General features: G+C 40.5%; 1 protein-coding gene across 1 annotated transcript in view; it reads left to right on the top strand.

The window, feature by feature from the left end:
• The window catches only part of LOC124162014 (gamma-aminobutyric acid receptor subunit alpha-6-like), an 85,728-nt gene that overhangs the window by 5,735 nt on the left and 53,903 nt on the right, over positions 1–26,090 (top strand). The window contains exon 2 of the mRNA XM_046538333.1: positions 22,747–23,009. Within this exon, the coding sequence (XP_046394289.1) occupies positions 22,747–23,009 (263 nt within the window). The remainder of the gene's footprint in view (positions 1–22,746; positions 23,010–26,090) is intronic.

The raw sequence follows: 26,090 nt of genomic DNA, 5'->3' as shown, positions 1-26,090 counted from the left end.
TGCACCTAGATATTTTATTGCCATTATCGCCTTCTTGGTGCCTATTAGTAGATATCAGCCGCTGTTTATATTATTCAGCATCCGATAAAAACCTAGATTATTACTAGTTGTTAATACTCGAATGCCTTTTCAATCGCCTGTATGAAATTAAGGTCAACATAGATAGAGATCTCCTAAATTTAATCTATTACGTTTGGATTGGCGAAGGCATTTAATTTTGAACGATTTCATGGGCTGTGTACACAATTTCCAACTTGGTTTTGGTGACCTTCAGTGAATAAGTCTGAAAAATGATATCCGAATATACCGGCATGATGGATGAGTGTGCTGTCAAGTGATGTGCATCTTATCCATGATGATGAACATGCGAACCCGCATTATGTTTGCTATGCTCCCAAACAGTGTGTTCATGCATGATGTTTCACCTTAGGCCTTTGTGATAATGTATATTCCAGCATAGACTGATTTTTTCTGAATGAATATTTCTGATGCCTGCGTTAATGTTTCCGCAATAGATTTGTACATGTGTAAAAGTAGTTTTTGTATAAAAAATTGTCAGGGATTACTGTCAAAGTGTTGAGAAATGCTGGTGCTATACTCGGGTCAATCATGTTGTGCGATTTCTTGGGCAAAGATTATTTTATCCTAAATAAAAATTTTATCATACACTTTGAAATATTTCATTGACGAAACCAGCATTTATTAATTGCTGTCTCATTCAACTATTGAGGAGCAAAGTTTACCAAATCATAAGTACAGACCCCTTACATTAGCGATTGTGGTCACACTAGGAATGATGAGAGTATCCATGAGACGGTATGCTTAATTTTGAGAGCCCGTAATCACTTCCTTTTCCTCAAAATAAATGAATCAGAACGTAAATGTACTACGTAAAACCTGTAATTTGGACTAATATTGTAGATGTATTCGTTTTAAGAGATCGTAATAATATTGTAGGCGATAATTCTGTAGTAGTTGGAGGGAAACAACTCTTTTTTTAAATAATAGAATGTGACACCAAATTATGAAACTCATCCTCAATGTTCTCTGTTTGAATAAGACACAACTTAATGTTTGCAATGATTTATCAGGAATGTGAGTTATGATTGTACATTTTTAGTATGCATAAATTAATGACTATAATACCTGATATTTCCTGAATGATGACTCGGTGTTTAAGGATTCGCGCGTGAGAATCGAAAGTGAGTTGGCCGTGATCAAGTCCGGTGTGGCCGTACTTGTGTGTGGTATATCAGGCGTAAAGTTTAAACTACCACTTTCACTGTTGTTCGCTTTCATCATCGGATTATGGAGTAGCACTCTTTGAATAAAAAGGATAGTTTTCACTCGAATGTATGACCTTAACATCTGATAATATTTATAGTTTTTGTGACCATAATCGGATGTTACGTTGAATAGCGAGGGAATGTTAGTTGAACATTATCCGAGGTTTGTCTTTTCAGAGGAGACCATTAATGGAAAGCGATTCTATATTCTGCTTTAAGGATGAGGGAGAGGAATCTTTAATTTCTCCTTTAATGAGCTCCGGTTACGTAACAGGAAAAAAAGCATCCTGAGCATCCTTACGTAAATCCGTCCGCTCGACAGGAAACTCTATAATTTTAGAAGGAAATAGTTGAGGGACAAACGAGGAATAGGAGGAGCCTTCAATACATATTTGAATGATCATTTTACTTTCATCCGTAAGGAATACCATCACTCAATATGACATGGCATCATGCGAAAGATCCAAAGAGAAAAAATCATTCGCCTTGACCGGGATTCGAACCCAGATCCCCCGATTTCCGGTCGAGTGCTTTAGCCAGTTCAGCTACCGAGGCGTCATTATTCACTGTGGATATTTTTCGGTCACTACCGGACAAGATGTTGCTGGACTGCTGAGCATATGATGCCACAAGCAGTCCAAATCGTGCGCACAGCGCCACAGCCGGAGAGCAGGCCCGAACATAGAACACAAAGAGGTGTTCGCTCTAGACTAGTTTTAAAGTATACCGGGACAAGCCGCGGTGAAAACTTTTACGGGAGTTACCCGCAATGCACAATCGTGCGAAAGATCCACAGAGAAAAAATCATTCATCATTCAAAAAAAATATCCACAGGGCCTCGGCATCCACAGACGCCTCGGTAGCTTAACTGGCTAAAGCACTCGACCGGAAATCCAATCCGGGATCGAATCCCGGTCAAGGCGAATGATTTTTTCTCTGTGGATCTTTCGCACAATTGTGCATTGCGGGTGACTCCCGTAAAGTTATCATCATGGCTAGTCCCGGTATGCTTTAAAACATGACATGGCATATTATACCTACTCGCGGTAACCAAGTAACAGGGCCGGTCGCAGCCAATTTTAGCTTCCTTCCCCCCTGAAGTGTGCTATTCATTCTGTGCTATTCACTGGGCGTGCCGTCGTCAAGGAAGCCGAGTTCGGAAGCGGGTGGCGATTGTCTTTTGTTGGATCACGTACCCTCAATTGCCCCCGAATACCTCGAGACGAGGCGCAAATGCCTCGACGCTTCAAGGGAACGGATCATTCTCACGGGGATGCCGCGTCCAAGCAATGAGTTATTATACACTCAGGCGACCATCTTGTAATCGTAAGGGTACATGGAGAGTATCGTATTCAACATTATGCTCCATCACATGCCTAATAATAAAGATTGCGAAGAAAATTTCTAATTAATGAAATGGAATAGGGTAGTTTCCTTCATTAAAGAAAACGAAATGCATTGATTGCTATTCGTTACCCACCATTAGGGTTTTCATAATATACAAATTATTTGGTTTTAGAAATCCCAGTTTAAACGAATGGCGATGGTGAATTTTAATCTTATTTGAAAAAGACCAGATTGGCGCCCATGCGATTCCACTCCGCGTGACGTCACAGAGACCTAGTTTCTACACGAGAGGATAGGAGTTTTACAACGTGACAGTCACTTCTTCTCATCTTTTATCATCTTCAGTTACCCTCAGTTGCCACGACGAGATCACACATAAAAAATTATGTAAAGTTTTGTATCTACGAAGGTTGCCCATAAAGTAATGCACCATATTTTTTTTCTTCAACATTTATCAATTGAACGTTATGAGAATCACACCACGAAAGAATGATTTTTTAACTATTCACCCTATTTTTCTGCATAATCTGCGCCGCGTTATATGGTCCTCCTCCAGCGGGAAAGCGTGTTTGCCCTGTTGGTTCGAATCCCTCTTCTGGTCATGGAGCCATTTCTTCACTGAGTGAATCACGTCCTCGTTGCCCTCGAAATGTCTTCCTTGATGGTATCTTGTCATGGCTCAGGCAAGTGGAAGTCCGAGTGAGCCAGTTCAGGGTTGTGGAGAGGATGGGGTAATATGTCAAACCCTGTTTTGCCATGTGTTCAGCAGTCCTCGAACTTGTGTGGGGTCGAGGGTTATCATGTTGAATCAAAACATCTCCTCGGGTGCATGGCGCCGAAATCGCAGGAAGCACGTCTTGAGGCTTGTTAATGTGTTGACATATGCCTTTTAATAAATGTTTCTGCCTCTTGGCAATAGCAACATCAGTTCGCTGCAGCGTGTCAGGTGCGACAGCCGTGGATAGTCTCCCTGACCGCTGCAAATCTTGGACCACCGCCGAACTGCCTTCTAATGTCCTTGTCCTCTGAACCCAGCGACTAACTGTACACCTGTTGACAGTAGATGCTCCATTGACTTTGTCTGAATTTGGATATTGAATGCACATGGATTAATTTTGCACACAATCGTTGATAGATGGAGTCAGGACCATAGATTAGTAGAGTGGATCAGCTTGTCCTGTTTATCAGTTGCTTTACTCTCCGGCTGCCAAGGTGTGAACATTTAACATCGTCATCAGGTATGTCCTGGTTTGTATCTATGAAAACACCAGTAGGAACGTGGTGATATGTATTTGTCTTTATTATGAAAACATCAATTTGGACTGTAAGCCTTAGACGTCGATATAATCTAATCATGATGCTGTCTCTCTTCACGTACTTTAACTTCTGTTCTGGTGATGCTAGTGGTGAGCGCATGGGTTGCAAGTGAATTTTTGTATGTATCCACGGTAGTGTATAGTGCACATCAATTTCTTAGAGATGAATATGGATTTTCATGAAATAGTGTGTTTATAAGTATATAATTTTAGAAAAATTTCGATTACCCATCATAATATTGGAGATAACAGCATATACACATATCTGCCCCAGTTGCTGCAACCACCTTTAATGCTTTCGTATATTATTACGCCGGGGTGTGGGGACTTGCAATCAATGATCCATGCACCAATATCCTCTGATGGGCCTCGGATGGAGTAAAGGGGCGAATGAGGGCCCGATCGACCCCAGCCCCTGAGAGTGCTTATATGGGGGCCACCAACCCCCCGTGGCTTCTCCGTGCATCATGGATCCACCCCCATCCCTCTCGTCTTCCAGAGGGCGAACGCCACTCGAGAGCTGAACAAGAGAGAGAGGAAATAAAGTCCTTTTTTTCCGCTTTCGTCATCAACTTCCCTTTTTTATAACCTTCCTCCCCCCCCTCCCTTTAAAAAATGTCTAAAGAGCACCCATCCTCAGCCAGCTCACACATCACCATAAATAGGCTAAGATTACGACTGCGCCCAAGGAACTTGGGGTTTCGTAGTATTTCCGTGCTTACTTTTATATATTTCCTGTCTGATTTAGATCCAAAGTTGCTTTTCCGAAAGCGAAAGTTTGACGGCCCCAAAAAATGAATTGTGGGTATGAAATCCCCTCTATGTAATTTTCTCGGCTTTTTTAGGTTTTCCAAATGTAACATTCATGGCTGAAATATTAATTGGAACAATTGTGGTATAATAACGCGTGAAGTACCTACTCTTATCTCTTTCGGAATGCATGAAAGAATTATCGCCCTCTTATTATTTAAGGTCATTCCAGGTTATCCCTTCATAGCACTAGCACCAATAAACCCGGGAATATAATGATAAATTTTGTGGTGAAGAAATCACAGCAGAATGTTAATTATATCAATCCGTCAAAAACTGCTGCTAGCGAACTAAGAGAGGACGCGGATTTTGAACGAATTAGGCTGGGAGCCGCTGGAGACTCGAAGGCTGCGCGATAGGCTTAGATTGCTTGATCCATTGAGAATGGACATCTTTAAGAGCGACACAGAGAACATAATATTAGAGCCACATTATATTTCCAGGTCCGATAGAAGTGATAAATTAAGAGAGATATTTTACAAAACTTATAGTTATGGGAATTCGTTTTTCCCCCGAACCATAAAGTACTTTAATAAATGTTAGTTGTTCCGTAAACAAGGAGTATTTTTACTTGTCGTAACTGCCACTGGAGGGCGTAGTTTTTTATGTTCTTTTTTGTCTGTGTGCGCCTGAGTCAGTCGTAACCTCGTCGCCAGTTATTGTGTGGAACTCTGAATGTGAACACGTGGTGCTCCAACTGCCCCCCCCCCATCCCCTCCCCCGCCCCATGAAATATGCTCATGTTGTTCGGCAGAACAAGGCTGACTGACTGATAAGTGAAATTTTGCCCCCTCTTTTCTCATTATTGTTATGACATTGTTAAAGGGTAAAGAATATTATTATTTTGAATGTTTAACAATGCATTTCTCTGGTCCTTTGGGATTTTTAGGTTTATTAACATTGTTTTTTATTCCGAGACACTAGTCATAATTTTATTTTAGCATTTTTATGTGAATACGTCTGGTGTTATATCACCACCCTGCCACACTCCTTTTAGGCGGCTTACGGGGTAGTATGTGGAGATAGATGAAGATTAACCTATTTATTGAATATAATGGAGAAGAAGCGGAGGGGTGGCTGGAAAAATTCTGTGGAGAGTACATTCTCAGAACAAATAAATTGGTCAACCTTTTCTAGATTCTGCAGTTCCGTTGAAAATCGAAGTATATGCTTCTAAGTTTATGAATTCCTGGATAAAGGTGCTGTCGACCTTTTATTTTAAAATCGTGTGAACGTAATTGCGTTAATGACATTATTATTATTGTTACAATGATAGTTATTATAATTATTTTTTCTTTAAATTTTCTACAGTTCTCTTAGCTTCATTGGTAAAAAGTACGGGTTCCCACCAAAGTAACCCTTTACTGTTCTGTTGAGTCGAGAAATTTTCTGTGACAAGTTGATTGTCATGGCCTATTGCAGTTTGATGTATGTATTTTGATTAAGATTGAGTACTGTAAAACTGTTTTGTATTTGTCTCTGGATGATACTGGTGGCAGAGATGACGATAGGTGCTATGAAAGCCTTTTCCATAATCCATTTTCTTTCCTTTCTATCGCCAAAAGGGTGGTTTCCTATTATTTTTTATTGCCTAAATCGAAAAATTATTACTCCTGGAGTACGAATTTCACACTTACAGATTTTTAAATGACGATATCTATTTCTCGCGATTAAACGAAAAGTGAAAAATTTCAAGCGCGCGAAAACGCGACGGCTAAGTAGGAATAATGGGAAAAAGTCCGTGTGACGTATTTCTGGTTCCCCCTGCCGCCTTGCGAGGTGACCTTGGGGCGAGGCTTAAGCGCTGATACGACGCAGGCTGCTAACAGGCAGCTGAGTACCCTGCTAGCTGGTAGCGCTTGGCTTAAATAAGGATTATTATTCCCCTATCAAACGAAGGAAACTTTCCGAACTTAGGTTTTTTAATGTGTGATTATTAAGAGATGTTTCCCTGAGCTCTGTGCCTCATGCATGCATTAGTAATCTCAGACGATGTAAAACTCCTATCTACTCGTATAGAAACTAGGTCCCTGTGACGTCACGTGGAGCGAAATTGCATTGGCGCCAATCCGCCCTTTTTCAAATGAGGTTAAAATTTGCCATTCGTCTAAACTGGGATTTCTAAAACCAAATAATTTATGTATTACGAATACACTAATGGTGGGTTAAGAATCTCAATCGATGCCTTTCGTTTTCTTTGATGAAGGAAACTACCCTATTCTTGGATCTTGTTTATTTTTCCGGCTATTGTCTTTCAATGTTATACGAGAGTGGTATTGCGTTATCAAAAATGTAACATGTTTTATATTCCTTGTAAATCAACATAATTTATGGTTTATTATTGAGAATTGTTTTATCTGTTTGGATCGGCCAGTCGTTAAAATCGTTTATATGAGCTGTTTTCAAGTACATTTTCGGGGTGGTACTCATAATATGGAGTCTTGGTATCTATCATTCACGTACGACTATTTTTGTTATTCATTTCTAAATTAATTTTTGAGCATGATTAATGCCAATAATGTGCTAGGTTATTTTTAGGCTAAAGAGCCCCTTGGTTTTTAAAATTAATGTTATAGTTCTATACATAAGGTTTTTTAAATTAATGTTATAGCTCTATACAAAATTTTTATTTAAACGATTTTTATGGGTACACGATTGAGGATAGGGCACAGCCCCCTGACCCATGCGTATTTCTTTACCGAAGAGAAGGAACCTCCCCAATGCGATGATTGTAGGTGCCCGTTAAATATTAGACATATCCTGATAGATTGTGTTAAGTACCGCGAAGCGCGAAGACGGAATAATCTAGGGGGAGACCTAGAAGCCCTTTTAGGAGACCACCCTACCAACTTAAATTGTACATTTCGGTTCCTCAGAGAAATAAATATTTTTAATAAAGTCTAATTATGCGCACTCTTTCTACGAAGACATCATATGCAGTGGATCACTTTCTACATAAGTTTTGTAATTAAATCACACGGTAGTGGTGCAAAATGAACAAGCCGTCGACGCACCCTAAATCCAAACACTACTACTACTACAAAATTTTTCGGATCAGTTATTCCTCCATGTCACTTCCATATTCTTTTATTTTTCTTCTAATGTAACGTTTTAAAACTAAAAATCATCTTTCAACCTTCCTTAGTTACCGTCAAATTGTAAACTGCATGCATGAATGAGGACCCGATTCCTATTCAATAATCATCCGGCCATGAAACAGAAACATGATATTTGTATGCGGGGAATGGGGGTTAGCATAAGGGACACTGCTGTATGCGATAAAATAACTTACGTATCAAGGAGAAACTTAAGGTTAATGTTTGGTTAAATATGGATCAATAACCGATCCGAATTAATTCCGTACGTATCAGTAATATCATTTATTAAAACTCAAACGGCTTTTTAACGGGAAAATAACTCATGCGACCACTACTGAAGCGGCAACATTTTATTGTTGAGTGATCTTTGGTAGGTCTGGTTAGCTGATAGCAGTTAGTTGATAGTTCATTTTATCTTATTTAAAGTTTCATTTCCATTAAATATAATGCTCACGAACCAGAGAGAAATTGTTTAATGGTATTAACATAAGTTTTAACAAGTGATTCGTGTTGCCAAAAAAAGAGAGAATTCGTTCAGTTTAGAGAGAGAGAGAGAGAGAGAGAGTCTTCAATTTTTCTTCTGCTGCCATCATGGTGCTCTCCCAGGTCCCTGCTCTCATAATGGGCCGAACCGTCGCGAAATTGTAATTGGATCCAGTCAGGGTGAGATATTCCACTGCGCGGTACAATATAGCGGTGGGATACAGAGACACCCGCGGATCGGTCGTATTAAACGTACCGAAGTGCGCTCGGCTGCAACAAATGCGATCCTCATGTGGAGAATTTAAATTCAAACGAACTGTCTTCGGAATCGTGTCAAGTGTCAGCGGGATCTCCTCGCGTTGGAATGGCGGCGCGCGCAGTTCAGGATCGAGTAATCGCTCCAAGTGTTGCAAGAGGCGGCTTTGAATGTGTCCGCCGTGCAGAGTACGACGTCCACCGTGGTTTCCCTGCGTCTTAGCATTTGGGTTTCATTCGCGAAGACCTCGTCCGCCATTGAAACTTCTTGCAATGACACACAGTGAGAGAATGCCTTTTGATGTGTGTGTGGACCAGATGTCCCCGATTACGTATGATCAACTTCCATTTTAAATTGTTCGCAGACAGCTGCGGGCCGGACCGCATTTTTCTCCCTTAAGAATCATCCAAATAGTTGTTTCTCTATGTACAAGAAGGCCATTGTAATGTGGTGAAAGTGATATAGGTCAACGACATTAAACTTTTAGGTTTCTAGACATTTCTTGCATGCAAGAGGTCTTAGCTGAGGCGATTATGGGCTTCCCTTATTGGGTCCACTTGAATTCGGCGCAAAGTCAATCGCACTCAGCCGTTGGTAATTTATTATTTTTTAGTGAAAAACGCCTGTTTAAAATATGCGCTACCATTGCGAAATTCTCAGGATGAATAGTTTATCCTTGTCAACATATACGCGTCTTTCAAATACATAACCTTTTTGTCTGAGAAAAGACTCAAGTCAGATTTTCAAATTTGAGACGTACGGAAATGTTCATACGGCTTCTACCCTGAAATATTCAAGATGGTACATAGATTTCGAGTTTTCAACGGGCACGTGGCCGATGGAAAAGACAGTGTATGTGGCAGTTACACGTTGCCCGAAAATATTGTAAACGTATGTTTCCAGCGAGTGCGTTGCTCAGTTGTCATCAATTATTCATTGCTAATTACTTCCACCAGCAATTGGGAACTTCAAGCTTTTAGCAAGCAGGAATTTTTCTGAGAGAATTATCTCACAAAGGAACAAATGCAGTCAATGAAAAATCGATTTTACGTAAAATTTTAAGGGCTTATTCCGATTCATTCAATTTATAATCACCACTCATCCGAATGATCTACGTACGTCAATAAAATTTACGATGAACTCTCAAATTTGACTCCAAGTTCTCTCGATCGCTTTCATTGATTTTTTTGGTGAATTTATTAGTTTCGTATCAATTGAATAATTGCTTATAAAAATTATAAGAGTTTATCTTGCTTTTTCTTGCTTGCAATAACGGTCTTCTCTTTGCAGATGGGGTTGAGATTGATGTAAACATTATGGGGTAAGTGAAGCAGAGTACAAGTTACTATAGCTGGCTTACCATTCCGCGTCTTGCGTAGCTCGTTGAAGGTTCCACTCTCTAGCACTCGGGTTAGCACTTCAAAAATTTTCCATTATAAGGGAAAAAGTTTTTTTCATGAATATTAATTTTTAAGGTAATAAGAAACATTATTTTCGCCAACCATCAAGAAAATTTTAAAGTGATGGAGATAAAGAGGCGGATGCTTTTCTCAGTATGTCCTAAAATTCGAAAGATGAGACAGTATTGCTTTAATTATTCATTGTACATAATATCTGGGAAAAAACTCCCGATTCTACGGAATATGCATCGAAGTCATTCGAATGTATATTTCTCAGGGAAGCAGAATCAGATGAATATTTTTTGGAAAACCCTCTTCTGAGATCACATTCATTTCTCCTCGGGTGTCTCCTACGATGTTCAAATTCATAGTTTTTGAATATTCATGACCGCAGAAGGTCTTTTGAAATACCGTACACAGAAATCTAGTATTCATTCTAGGATCAAGTCTAGAAGGGATTAATGTAGGAATAGGATTGAAAGCGACCATTAACAGAAACGCTTCGATCAGCGTCATCGCTTAGCGACATCATCATTATAAGTCAGTGAAGCAGCAGAATAATTGATTGGTGATTGGAAATGAAATGGAAATAAATGCGGCGAATGAATTTCACTGATCACATGGATGGGTACCATTCAGCTGCACTGCAGGTAAAAGCGTATTAAGCAATTGAAGACTCCCTCGGCAACCACACACTTCTGCTCTATGTACGCAGGAGTTCCTCAAGATGAAAGGTCAAATATTATGCTGAGAAAAATACATGTAAATGCTCGCAATAATTGAACTATTTAGCCGAGCACGGAAGCACAATTCTTATAAGAGTTGCAGTGGATTTATATAACATAATGGCGTCGCTTTGGTTGGAATCAAAGTTGCGGAGCACGTGAGATAAATCTTTGTGACAGATGCCTGACTAGGCTAGGATTCATCCAGCTTTCTGCGTGGAGGTATTCGCTCCTGGTGGAGGTATTCCTTCGCTGGGTGGAGGTATTATTATAAAATGTAAAAGTGTAAGTGATGTTCTATTTCACGCTCAGGCCACTCCTTGAATATGCAGTGAGCATATGGGATGTGGCGCGGAATAACTAATCCGCCAGCTGGTTTAAATGCAAAGGAAATAATTGCGATTCGTCGAAACCTGCGTCGAGCGAACTGAAAAAGTTAACGAGCTTTTGGTCGAATCAGTGCGGCAGCCGCTCGAGACGCGCTAGTCTTAGATTGCTCGAGCAAATAGGAAAAGATATCCATCGGAGCGATTCCGGAAAAAATCATTTAGAACACTATTATATTTCCAGTTTTGACGGAAAAATAAAATAACGGAGTCACTCTGCGGAATGGATTCGATGGGGATTCGATTTTATCCCGATTAATAAACGACTTCTATATAAATTTTTGGTGGAACTCGGTTATCAAATCAATTTAACGCGATTTTTTTTCTTAGATTTTGTAAATGGCCTCTTGTCATCACAATTCCTTCCATGCCCATTGAGGTGGCTTTAAAAACCTTTTATCGCGTTCCATATGGTCAAAATGAAGTCAGATTTATAGCATGTTCATACTTATAGATAGAATTCCCATGTCTGAAAAGTGAAATCCAATGTTTTAATGGTAAAATAATGATTGAAAGAGGATTTTCGCCGACTTTTGGCTTGTCGTAATAATAAAGCGATGGGAATTGGTGGATGGTTGAGTTTTGAATCATTTTTATCAATAATCTGAGTATGAATATGAAATGGTTTCAAAAGTATTCGAAAAATTTTCATCTCAGAGCAGTGTAAATATCATTTACAGACATCCATGTTAGAAACGTTTACGATGAACCGTGGTTAAAACTTAAATTATTTTACCAAATAATTGTAATTTGAAATAATATAATTCCTCACATTCTAATAATATCTTCCTTTAGCATGTGTAATTTTTAAATTACCTGAGTAATGAGGTACACACGTAAAAAGGTTTTTGGTGAATTTCGCCTGGCATTACTAGATCGCAAGGAGGTAGATGGGCGGATATGGAGTGGTTGGAGAGGGCAAAAAAAGGCGATGAAGTCTCAATCTCCATGTGATAGAACTATGCGAGGGAGCAGGAATAAGAGAACTGCATTTTCCTTGGTTGAGAATATGCCGAAAATGATGAGAATGCCGACGTTGGATCGGTGATGGCATGATTCTGCTTTTAACTTAGTGACTGCAATTATTGAACCTGTGTTTTGAATAATTTTACAAATTTTAAATGCTTTCTTTTTTTCTTTACTACCCATTAATTTTCGACAGTAACCTTTCCTTATCATACATACTATATAAAAGGTCTGTCAGTGTACGTACTTGTGAGAACTTTCCATAGATCTTGTTTTCAATGTGGCCAATCTGAGGCTTAAGTGGGCAGTTCTTGACACGAGGAAATTGCAATTGTCGCGGTGTAACTTTTCCAAGGCGACGCGTCATTTGATACGGATTGGTTTCGCCATTACGAGAGCGGATCCGTCGAGAATCCTCGCGTCTTTTATGCATGTCGTCTCGGGGTCGCTTTCCGCCCTTCAACTTTCGCCCACGCTACTCGCGCTCGGATCGGTTTCCGATTTGGGGGGGGGGGGGGGTTTGAGAAGGGGTGTTCAGATTGCCTCCGTCCCGCGGGGTCGTCTTCTTTTCACATTCAGACGAACGCCCTCTCCGAAGAGAGAGAGAGGGACGGAGGCAAGTGAGTAGCTGCCCGCCCCCCGGCAAATTGGAGCACACACTCACCGCTTTCACACACACCCCTTCCATCCATCCTATCTCATGCCCATCACATCACATCCCTTCCTCCATGCGGGACCACATCTGTGGAGGAAACCATCCCGGCCGTCTTTCACACATGTTAACTGTTCCTGAGCATAGTATACCTCACTTATGGTTGTATTATATCGCTAGGTTGAGACTTTTGAAATTGCCTCATTTTAACCCTTTATAGCCCTATGTTGCTTCTAACCAACATCAAAAATGTGTAAATTTTCTTCTCATTTTAGGACATATCTTAACTAAGCATTATTTTGTGATGTAAACTGCAATGACGAGATATATAGCTGCCACGATTATGGTCATTGAGAGCAAAATTTTCAAGTTTTCATAGTGAAAAGTGTTGAAATTTGATTTTTCTCAGGAGTAGCTCTGGGTTAGAAGGGGTTAAATATGTAAGTAAGGCAAGGCAAAATTTTAGTTTGGACAGCTGTAGAAGAGTACGTACTAAAGCGATTAAAAAAGGAGTAAAAGTCTCCGAATGCGATGTTTCGGTTGTAAAGGCAACCGTCATTGGGGAGGAGGAGGCGTCCCGAGGAGGACGTATAGTGAGTTTCACGTGGAAATGGACCTCACTCACCGCATTCTCACTCGAAACAGGTTCTTTCCTCCCCAATCATGATTGCCTAGGCAACCGAAAAATCGCCTTTGGATGCTTTGTTTCTCATTTTGATTTGCTTTAGGACATAGGTACACTTCTAAGATTCATTTCATCCAATTAGCAGCTCTACCCAATTTTGGGCATGGATGATGTACCCACTTTTATATTTTATTCATTTTTAAATATCCCAAAAACGGCACCAAGGCATTTTACACTTGATTGGTCAAAATAAAAAAGAAATAGAAAACACAAGAACGAAAAAATAGCAGAAAATGGAAACTCGTAGAAATGGCAAATTGACAGAATTTCTACGAACGGTATGAGGACAGTTTATAAGGGAAGGAATGTGAGTGCACGCCAATCACGAGGGAGGATCCGAATGCAGAGTTAGCGGAGGAGAGGTCAATTGGGAGAAGGTTGATTGCGAGGTGACGGAGCTGAAGTCACAGTGATGGTGAACACGAAGAAATTGAGAGCTGAAATTTTGGAGCGTGTGGGAGAGAACTGTTGAGTTTAGTATGAGGGGGGCCATGTGGGATGGGGGAGAAGAAAGCCATTTGAACGGAATTTGAGACCATTTCAAGTTCTATGGAGGGGCCTCATTTCACGAAACATTCGACGGAGGGGCGAAAGGACAGATTATTATTTAGTGGCATATCCGAGTGCGATGACGAAAATTTTCAAATTGGCTGGACGATTCAACTGATGCAAAGTTGTTGGGCAGGCGATAAACCAAATTGGGGCTGAGTAATCTCTAGTTATTCATAGTATCTCTTGAATATGGAGAAGTCCACTCTGTGGGTCGGGGTTCGAATCCCGGTGGTTATGGAGATACTTTAGAGACTGGCCGATTGAGTGATTGCTTTAAGACCGTTTTACACGAAGAACGACATTTTGCTTGTTCATTTGAATGATCTTGCGAATGACCCATCATTCAACGTGTAAAATGGAAATGTCCTGTCATTCGTGTGATCATTCGAATGAAATTAGAGCATGTTCTAATTTAATTTGACGATTCCGTGAATGATATGAATGCACGGCATCCATATTGCCACTGGCACCACCTTGGAATTCCAAGATTGTATAAAAAAACTTTGGAAGCGTAGCTACCCATGCCATAGCTCAAATAATTAATAAAAAATTTTATTTGAGAGAGCTTAAATCACAAACATCAATTCTCTACAGGTGGTCATTCGGAAAAACCAAATGGGATTTTTAAGGAATAAAAACGTTGTTTTTCCTCAAGATTGCATCGATATTTTGTTTGATTTGCATTATTAAACTATAGAATGTGATATGAATGCAAAATTTTGGGGTGAGGTTCCCAAATTCCCAATTTGGGGTGAGATTCCCAATAACGACGAACGTAGGTTTATTCCGTGAACACATTTCAACGAAAACAAGCAGTTCAAAGTTCAACATTAATTAGATGTGGGCTGATCACCATAGGGCAAAACCTCATTGACTGGTTGATAGTTATTGGAAGAATATCTGCTGACCTCAATTGGCCTGCTGTGTGACGCGAATTAGAATAATGCGGGTCCTGACGAATTGATACGAAAATTGATAAGAGGGGATCAGGATTAGGGCTAATTGGATTATTAGAAGACATGGAGAGTAAGAAAAAAACCGAAATGGAGGAAAGAAAAAACATCTGTAACGGCTGTTTCGGTGAGTTGGCTTGTGACTGCGTTCTGGGTTTTCAGAATTCCTCTTAATTTTCGGATTTCCCTCATGTTGCCTCTCCAAACGCTTAATGAATGCATATTTACCGACAGCGATGGAATCTACTCTACATGGCGCATTTATTATATTTTTTAGGTTAATGTGAAATCAAATCTCATACGATACCTCAGAAACATTTTCCTAAGAAATGTATACTAAGAAATACTTAATAAAATTATCGTTATTATTATTTATGATGTAAGATGCTCTTGCAAATTTGCATTTTAACTAGTGGTTAATTATTAGATTTATTCTTGTGGTTTTCTAATTAATAGAGAATTTTTCCAGGCGCTCATCATTTGTATAGTTTCACTTTTTGTTAGCAATACAATGTTCTTTGCACTCTCTAAATTCAAAGAACTGTTTATTATATCGTCACATTATCAGTGTATCGTATTGGCATGCATTTTTACATTGGAAAGGAGATCCACTAATTAAATCTTTTGTAGGTGGTTTTTCATTTTTAAATGATTTCTTTCGATTTCGAGGAGACAGAAATCAAGTTACATCTCCAAATGCTTTAAGAGTGGATATTTACTGAAGGTGTTGAAATGTACACTTAGTGGAGGGAATATTACTTTTTTCCGAGGCAAGTGTGAAAACGCGGCACACATGGCATCTAAAAGCTCCCTTATTATCCTCCTTAATGTGAGTAACTCTCGCGTCTTCACAGGGTTGGCACCCCTTGTTCTATTACTTCCGTCTCCGACGACCATTTAAACCTCTCGCGACGACTTCCATTAGGGAGATTAATCCCCCAGAGGAAAAACAAAATGGCCGCCATGTGCGGCAAAATGGATGGGTGGGCCGTAGTACATAGCGAGGTGACACAGCGAGGTGTCGTCTTCATCTTTTCTCGCCTCGCCAACACTCGGCTCGCTTTCTCTAGTCGTGAGAAAATCATTCCCGGCATTCCCTCCGAAGGCTGAGCTCCTCTCGCACACTCTCAATGATTCATCCGAACTCCTCGCAAATTTATCCGAGTTGGTCGGAAGATGAAGAGTCGTTTTAAGCCGTGCTAAGAGTCGCACGTTCATTTCCACAGGAATTAGAGAGAGCGGAAAGGCGCCTCTGTCATTATCACAGTTTAACACAAAATTTTGCTCGGCTTCCGTGGAAAGGTTTTTCAAAGTATTGCACAGTCAGCTTCAAAAGTTATTATAGGACAAAGCCTGTGGTACCACTTTTGCTTCTCAAGAAATTCAATTTCCCTTACTCATATCGCAGTCTTTGGTTACTCACCGCATATATTTCGTTTGTACGTGAATACATTTGACCTCAAAGGAGGAAGTTACTTAATTTTTAAAAATTTATCATTATTTTTACAATTTCTATGGGATTACTGCGTAATTGTTCTCGTGTTAACTATTTGGTTTTTATTTTATGTTTTGAATGGCACTCAATTTTAAGAAAAGCGGTGGCAACGTGGAATGCTAATGTCTTCCCAGTTGTGGAATATTTTGATCAAAAAATTTGTTTTCCTCCTTCAATGGTTTTTATTTATTTAGAGTTTTCTACGCGTCTTGATATTCCCTGCAATTGATTTTTAAAAATTTTAATGGTAATGAGTCATATAGTATTTAGAGTGTCAAGGGGTTTACGTATCTTCTATATTAATGGGTACATTTTACAGGTAAGGGAATTGCAGAAAGGGGTAGTTAAAGAGCTTCACTCATAATTTAGCCTCGCGATGTCTCCATACCTATTCATTCGGCAAAATTCCTCGCATTATTTATCGTATCTCTTGGATCTTGATATGTATATTGAGGTTCAAAGCTAATGTATAGCAGGAACAGACGTTACCGAATTCTCTCTAATGTGCTTGAATATTCCACCCTTACTATACCTCCAAACGGCAGCGAATTCTTTTTTTTTGCTTTAAGTCACACGTTCATCATAAGCAGGCGTTGGACCTAACACAACTGCACGATATCCCCTTCCAGTTACAATCCCTGCCTTTCATTCTATCCAGTAAATCCTATCATCTTACTTCTCCTCCCCACTTACCAGACATTTTGCTTTGCCAATGCGTTGTAGGCCGTTCCGTCGTCTCAAAAAGATAATAAAAGGTCTCTATAAGTTAATCCCATCCTTATTTTAGTGCTCTATCACGGAAACTTTAGGCACATTAATTTATTACGAATGCATAAATGTATTCCGCAAGTCTCTAACGGCTGAAAACCGTGTAGAAAATTCGATTCCACTCTCGCAAAAATCGAGTGAGAAATTGAGGATTGCTTTTGCATCTCCTTGTTTCAAATTGGCGCCGTTCGTCAGGGAGTGTAATCCGATTGCAGCGATGAATCCAATAGGAGCAGAAGGAAAGCAATTGAGTTACGCGCCGTTCACTCAAGATGAAGATTGCAAGGGCGTGATGCTGGAACTTCCTCCTCGGAGAGCCGAGAGAGAGACCGATAAAGCAGTGAATTAGGAGTCGTAATTATTAGTAGGATTAGTTGGGAGGAAACTGCGGATCGATTTTTAAAGATATTTGGAGAGTTGAAATGATTGATGCTTTACATTGTCCACGATCGGTGCCAGTTCCCTTGATCTGTTCTCGATATGAAAGGCGAGAAAACTGCGAGAGGGAGGCCGAATTCGTGCCGAAGGAGCTTGATTTCTCTTTTCGCCTCTTTGATCACTCGGTCTTTATAAAGTGTCTGTAGTGCGGCGATTAGTGCAGTGTCGTACATTTATTCAAAATATTTACTATAGAATATTTGCAATCGCGGGGAGTAACATTGAAAAAATGATGAATACGATATATTCCGTGGTATCGAATATAAATGATGGTTGACTGCTCTGAAAAGAGTTAATTTTTTCGGGAAATTCGGATCGCGGAGCGACACGAGCGCCAACTTTGGTAAATCCATTTGAGTGCGTGGTGACATCTAGTGAGCGACTGGAGAATGATCGTAGTTTTGTAATTAACTCTCGAACTTCGTCCTCAGCAGCTAATTTGGTTCGAGAGAGATGAGGAGCTGTGAATTGGGAATCGGATTCGTCGGCAAGATTGGTTGCGATGCGGATCGGTTGCTTCGGACAAAGAGTATGAGGGTTCTAGGTGAACCCTTCGAAGGATACAACGCACCGGGGCCGGGAACCAAGCCAGTGGCTTATACGCCCGATCACCCGGGGAGGGGGAGGACAGGAAGGAAAAAGGAAAGAGGCGCCGCCGCGATAGGAGCCCGACGACGCCTCTGGGATAAGGATAGGAGCGGAAGGAACGGGGCGGTGAAAACACGTCAACGCTATAGAAACAGAGGGCCCTACTAAAAAGCGAAACCAAGCAAATCTATTAATGTTCTAACGACTTTGGAGAATCATTCTATGAGGGAGTATGATCCAACGATCAAATCGTTAGATGGTTGCTTCGGACAGTGGGAACGAATGCGTGCGTGCAATAAGATGATCCGTGAGACGAGTACACCTGATACATATTGAATTTGTTACCTACAACGTGCTCGCGTTTGGGGTGCCTTTTAATGTGAATAGTTGATAATGTTATTAGTCAACGGTAGTAATTAAGTATTTTATTTGTATTTTAAGTGTCATGTTAACTATTTTGTTGCGAGTATAATATTTTAAGTGTCATGTTAACTATTTTGTTGCGAGTATAATATTAACGATGGGAAATAATGCGACGAGTTTCGACACGTAGTGTCATTATCAAGGTACAAATTTTGGCCTTCCTCGCTTTATATATACCGTCCAGCAAGAGAAGGTTGGGGTGGGAAGGATAGCAAGGGAGCGGGGAGACAGTTTGACTAAAAAGTTTGGTCATTGAAGGAGGGGGGGTCGAGAGATTCCTTAAGGGTAGTGAATGGGGAAGGTAGGAAGAGAAGTCATAGCAACCATGAAAGGAGCGGGCGTTGGTGAAGGTCAGAAATTTGAAACATCTGTGTAGTCATAGAGTGGGGAGGAATGTTTAGGGTTCAAAGAGGCGATTAGGTAGAATACACTTCATTGTTACAAAGAATATGCGGGCAGTTAACAATGTCAATTTTCTCATAAGTCCAGCTTCTGCCCTTTGTAATTACCTTAAGGCATCACCGGACACTGTTAATTACATTATTTGATTGTTATTCTCAGCATATGTTACACTTTACGGGGCAGGAAGTGGTAATTATTGTTAGTACCTTAATTTAAATACATTATCTATAGTAATATTTTTTGGAATTGGTGTATTTATAAAAATAATCGTTATTGTAGAGGAAATTTTTTCCACCTATACATATTCACTTTCGCAGCCTTTCTACTTTTTTCAGGATATCCTTGGAAGTTTGCTGGTCCTTTTATTAAGCCATTTCCGAAAACCTTTCACCATTTACTTTCCTGTGATGAATCATGAAGAGTGGCAGTTGCTCACTGGAAAAATTATGAATTGCAATCGCCTTATACTGTTTGCAGATCGGTTTTGCATTTTTGGCCTCACCCATGCATTGTGTATGTTTACATTTGCTGTTGATCTGCCAAAGTTGAATCTTTTACTTGAACAATGTGAAAATTATTTTGTGTCGTGAATTAATCTTTTTGTAATTTTCCCATTAAATGAAATTTTATGCTTGATTTTATTTTTCTTTGAAAATCGTAATATTTCGACCTTTTCGTCAAGTTAAATTTAGAGGCACGCACTCAGACGAGTTCACTCGCGTGCTAAGGGGCATTACTTGATGTAGTATGGATATTTTCCAGGGTTGGGTAGTAAAAATAAAATAATTTATATGGAAAACGTAGTGATTTGGTAATCTTTCGTCCGTCCGTTAAGCGTGCTTAACTGCGGACGTACACACTCGTAGTGCTCTAACTTGCATTACGAGAGGGAGCACTGCTCTTTTTCTGGGGCTTTGGCGGTGAAAATGGAATTATATGAAACAAAGTCGTGAGTTATTTCTGCGTAATGTCGTAAAAATTATTTTAACTTCGGGTTTGGACAATATTTCTATCGTACAGGAGCAGTTCATGACGAGTTCAATGGTGACTACTATGTTCGTAGAAGTAACGAAGGTGCATAGCAACATATTCAATCGATCTTTAATTTCCGGATTAAGATTCCTTAAGTTGAAATTAATGCAATTTTCGAATTGCCAGCCATTGTTTTGCTAGTAACATTGAGTCAATTATGCTTGACTAAACACCTCATTGTCCGTTGATTATTGTCTTCCTGCAGGTCACAAGGGCTCTGATCCAGCATAAATTTATTCTTTGGGCATGTATAACTATTAATTTTCATCGTACCTTTCGCGAAAAATGCCTAAAGGCATTATTTTATGAGTTAAAAGCAAAAATTGGTCGTTGCCCCGTAAGACTCTGTGTTATAGCGGGGCACTGCATCATGGCTAAATGCGCAATTTGGCCACGCCCCCCTGGCTTCACTTCCCGCTATTGGAAAGGATAGGGCGCGCCCCCTCCAGTAACCTCTATGGGTTGTGGCCACCCTCACGCCAAGTTGCAATGCGCAGAAATGGTCGAACTAACAACAATGAGCATACACTGAACTTACACGTTTCCTTTAAAATGCAATGATTTGGAAACATTTTGTTCCTGGATGGTGAAAGATGACGCCATGTAGTGGTAATTATCTTTTCCGAATATGTAAGGACGAAATTTTCATGAGCGTGGTTATAAAAATGTAACAGAGGCACTTCGTCATAATAGTCTGTGAGATATTATGAAATAAATTCTCTAAATGAGATCCAAGCACGTGGTATTAATATAAAATATTTGTTGTGAATTATCTACATTTAATCTATTTTAGTCTGCTTCTTAGCTCTAGGAGGTCGCTATAAGTGAAAGAAAAACATTTGAAACAAAATGCGCACCCTAGCAGTCACTTATAAACCTCTTTAAAGACGATGAGTGCGGTTAAATTTCCGAAAAGTAGTTCCTCGGTTCGCCGCCAGAAGCGCGGCAGAATTTCGCTTTCACTGTTGGCCACCTGTTGATTGTGTTTATGATCCGTAAACTGTCTGTATGGCTTGAGGAAGCCGCTCCGCTCGTGGGGAGATTAACTGCTTGTCAACTAGCACACGCCTTCAACTCCTCTTGCAGCCCCTCCAACAAAACGATGTACCTCTGAGCTGTGGAAAGATGTATTAAAGACATTTATGTCTCATATTTTTTTCTGCAATAAAATTGATTTGCTTAAAAAATACACGAATCGTACCCTAAAAGTAAATACTGTTTTGGAAATATCTTTGCAAAAACCTGTGTACAATAATAACGGCTTCGTTCAACATTTTTGCTAAAACTGTCGATTGCGATAGAATCAGGAAATAGAAAGACTCGTATAATTCCGTTTCTTCGCCTTCTGCTCGAGACATTAGTGGTGAATTATCGACGGTCCATATCCTTTTCGCTGATAAGCTTATGACGTCACTGACTCACTGCTTTCCAATGTTCCTCGGCTCCGCTCACGTGCTTCCTTGTCATAAACATTCCATTTTGAGATTCTTTCCGGGTCGCTCAGAACGACTTATTTAACCAGAATTTTCTGGCGTAACTTACTCATGAAAGTGGATAGCAACTTTCGCAAATTTCCATTTTAAAGTTATGAAATAAAGACTAATTAAGGCGAAAGACTTTTATTAGTCATAACTTAATGGTACCAGTAATCCACCGATTTTGCGTATTAAATTTCGAGATCGGATCGGTCTCAGAGTGAACGATCCAACTTCGTTTGTTGTCTTATGAAAGATAACATGCTAAAATACTTTTAGTGCACACCCACCCAGTTTGGATCGCCAGCACAGGGGTCGCAGCGTGTAAGAGGGCCGTCGTATTTGACGCTGAAAGATTTTACTGCTTGAAAACGGCCGTAAAAACGAAGTGAATTGAGGTGCGAAAGGTCTCTTGTTACTTTTCATTTCAGCCTCAGAAATTATGGCATTGGGCTAATTTGAGAAAATCGATTAACATTAGGTTTAATGTTCATGTGCTTAACCGCTAAATGTCGATCAAAGGACTTGATTTGTTAACTAATTACCATCTTGTACTGCCTAAAAGCACGCTTTAAGGGGTTGAAATTAAGAATCGGAGAAAAATAAACAGTAAATAAGCCACCCCCTTACGTCCAGGTTTCGTGTGTTAGTGGTCATTGGCGCCCACTCAAGGAGAAAGCGAGATTCCATTCGCTTCGAAACGACGACGCATTCTGACGCTCAGGCGAGAGACCTCCACTCCCTTCTCACGAAGAAAGGATCTAAAGGAAACCAGCCTCGCTAGGTCAGAATACTTAGATTCCTGAACTTTGTTAGTTTTAAATTCATCATATATAATTTAATGCGCAGCTTTAGATAGGTTCGGTGATTTTTAATTGGTTACTGCTTTTTGGAAGTCCTCTCTCCTTAGCGTTACCATCTTGTAGTGGCCGCAAGAGCCCAACTCCGCTCGCTTTGAACCTCGAAAATTCGCTTTTGCGACCAAGGGACCAAATAAAGTAGTGGTTTTTGCAGTAGCCAGTTAAGGCCAAGGCCCGTCGTGCGATTCTTAGACTGGGGTAATTATTTCCATTTGCAATAGATATGAATTCCACCGTCATTGACGCGGGAGATTTGGAAATCCATGGCATTTGATTCCTGTGAGTTATAAAGTTATTGCGCTTCGATTTCTCTGAAGGCACACCCTAATCCCTTTTCAATCTGTTCTTAGGTTTCTGTTCCTGTTCCTGCCGCCTCCCATCCCTGCCTACAACTGGAGCTTCAGGGCCCTGGACGGGAGCGATGAAGACCTGTGGCCCATCCGGCAGAGGCCCCCCTTCTCAGAGCCCCCCTCCCCCAGGGCCCTACACCACAAGAGGGCCTCCTCGACCCCCCCTGCCTCTGGCAGTGACGTCGTCAGCCGCAACATCACCATGGTCCTCGAGAATCTCCTCAAGGACTACGAAAGCAGCCAGCTGCCCCCGGAAGGAAAAGGTCAGGCTAGAGCTGGACCAACTGAGCCACACTGAAAGTTATAGTATCACATTTAGTATAATGGAATGCTTCCCCATTACTACTACGAGAATATTCTCCAATATGTACCAATTTGCGTAGAGGAGGCCCTATTTCACCCTGTAGAAATTTGATATAGTATTGTTACGTTTCCAAAGGGGTCGGTGGAATCGGCGAGGTGGTGAGAAAACAATAGAATGCAGGTGCTCTTGAAGTGGTCATTGGTTTGGTATTGCACAAAAATTGAAACTTGAAACTCAAATGGCTGGTCTACCCCCGTCTCTCTCTTATCTCTTCGCCTCCGATACTACCGCCTCCTCTCTCCCTCCTCCGGAACTAGAATGCCTTCGGCGCAACCCCTGTCGTTTTTCCAACCGCCCCTTTCGCCTTCTCGCTGCCGTATATATGCATTGTGAATCCACGGCGCTTGTTTCTCCAATGTTCTCATGTGATCGGGAGCTCTTTCCCACTCCGTCTTGTCAAGCCGAGTCAAATGGGGCCATTGTTGTGCCCCATTATAAATTCATTCACAACTCTTCCCCGAGATCTTAATTGGCCGTCTGCAACATGCTCAGTTTCAATGTCGTAATACCTAGTGTCGCTTCTGCATTGACCGTCAGGAGTGTCTGAAGCATGGCGTTGAGTGGAGAGATCTAATTATTCAAAATATTTGGAATGGAATAATTGCATACACCAGGAATAGTATTGGATGGTTATGATTTTGACGGATTATATCATTAGTTACGAACTGAAATTTATGTTAAGATCCGGAACTATCACTTATTTTCTCTTGAAATCCGGATCGCTCTGACGCCAGTGGCGACAGTGGTAAATCCATGCAAACGCGCGGAGGGTAGAGACAAATGCAAGTGGCTGACCTCAGAATGCTCCGCTGCAGTCCATGGCTCAGTCATCCGCTAAATGCGTCCTCTCCCGCCGTGCAATTATTTCAATGGGTCGACATAAGATGCCACTCGCGGCGCTCATGGTAGAGCGATTCGCATTTTACGTATATTTAAACTATACTTATGGCTCCAGGAAGCTTTATCGGGAATTAACCGGGCCAGGTTCTCCAACTCCATCTCGGCCGACGTTTCGAAGTGTGAGTTGTCCCTCGACATCAGGGCATGCACTGCTCCAACATACACACGTACGATCACTTTCAAAATTTGGTCCACATGAAGGGCGCAGCCGTCACCGGGCTTTCCCAAAGTCGACCTTCGCATATTTTTTATGCGTTTCATGCCCACTGAGAGTCAATTTGACTTAATTGCTTATGTGGTTGGTGCAACTTGCCTTTTTTGCTCTCGCCAATAGACCCAAGCAATATTTCCTGACTATAAAACCTTCGAGAATCTCCATATCCTGCCCAACCCCAGAACATCTGAACCCGAGAACCTCACATTCGAAGAAAACCAAGAGAGAAATACGGTCTAGCTGTATGCATTATGTGAGGATGATGGAGAAAAATTTTCGGAATTGCCTTCAGGTCGCCGCAAGGCTAAGTCCTCGGCAAATGTGAGAAAAACACTTTGATGCATTAGGAAAATAGTATTCCTACATTTTGAACTCAATACACCTTGATATCATCACGATTACCTTCTGCATCCGGTTTCGCCTGTTGCGGTGACCAAGAACTTATGGTCGTTTTCCAATTATTGTGAGTGAAATTAAAGTTATCCCTTCATTAAGACTATTTTCCAGCTAAAAGTTTTCTCTATACTTTGAAAATCCCCTCTAACTACCATCGTGGAAATTGGACGCCAAGATAAATTGTCGAGGGAACATAAGTTTGATTTTTATTATTTGGCCAACAATTCGATTAGATATGGCTATTATCCTACTAAGGCTACGTCTTTTCTAAAATTCTATTGGATAAATAGCCTTTCAGATAGTTGTAATTCTTCAGAAAAATATACATATCAGTAGCAGTTTTGGAAGAAACAAAACCAACTAAAGAGGAAAGATATCTATGAGTTAAATAGTTTGTGTTATTATGTATAGAAAAACATTTTTCAATTCTTGACGGTAGAAGTAGCTGCTAATACTCATAATTATTAGTCAACAATCCTGAGGTTGGTTTGATGTAGCTCTCCATTCCTCTATATTATCCGCTATCTTTTTCATATCGACGTATTTCTTTTCTTTCACATCCTTAATAACCCTTTGTCCTATTTTAATTCATTCGGGGCCGTCCCTTGCCCTTCTTCCCTTCCACTTGTCCGCCTACGATTGCTTTCATCACGACACCATGCATAATAATGTGTCCAACTAAGTTGTCCCGTCATCTGCTTAAAGCTTTTAGTAGACTTCTCTTTTCTCTCACTTTTAGTAGACTTCTCTTAACACTTCCTCGTTACTTACACGGTCGATCTATTCTATCTTCATCATTCTTCGGTAGCACCACATTTCGAATGCTTCCACTCTTGACTTCTCTGCTGCTGTCAACGTTCGAGCCTCGCTTCCATAGTGAAACATACTCCATAAGTAGCATCTGATGAATTGTTTCCTTAATTAAATGCTTGTAAGTATCTCTGCCTTGAGAAAGTTCTTTGTAGAAAACCATTTTTAACTGCTCTATTCTACTGACTATTTCTTTCTTGCTCCGTCCATCGTTGGTTATTCGGCTTCCTAGATAAGAAAACTCTTTCACCTCCTCAAGCTTTTGTTTACCACTGGTTTAATGTTTGTCCTAGCCTCCACAGTTTTGATGCATACTATATATCTTAGTCTTTTTTGTCCATTTTCAGCTGATATCTGGACATTGTCCTCTTCATATTTGTCAACGTCTTTTTCAAATCATACTCCGTCTCGGCTATCACTTGAAATCACAGGATCCTAATTATTTCTACGCGGATATAGACAAACCCTCCTCATTGATTTAATTGATGGCTTTCTCGTTGTAAATACTAAAACTTATGGGGAATTGCACATATTTCATGCATGCCTCCTTAGCATATCAGTCTTAAGCAGTTCGTTGGTAACCACTAATTTGTGCGGAGCACCAGAGGCGTTTCTCCTCTTTTATTTTCAATTCATAACCGATATTTTCCGGTTATTCTT

Source organism: Ischnura elegans, chromosome 7 (assembly GCF_921293095.1).
Source record: "Ischnura elegans chromosome 7, ioIscEleg1.1, whole genome shotgun sequence".
NCBI classification, from domain to species: Eukaryota; Metazoa; Arthropoda; class Insecta; order Odonata; family Coenagrionidae; genus Ischnura; species Ischnura elegans.
Note: the sequence above shows the minus strand (reverse complement) of the source record. Positions and strands in the feature narration are given on the sequence as shown.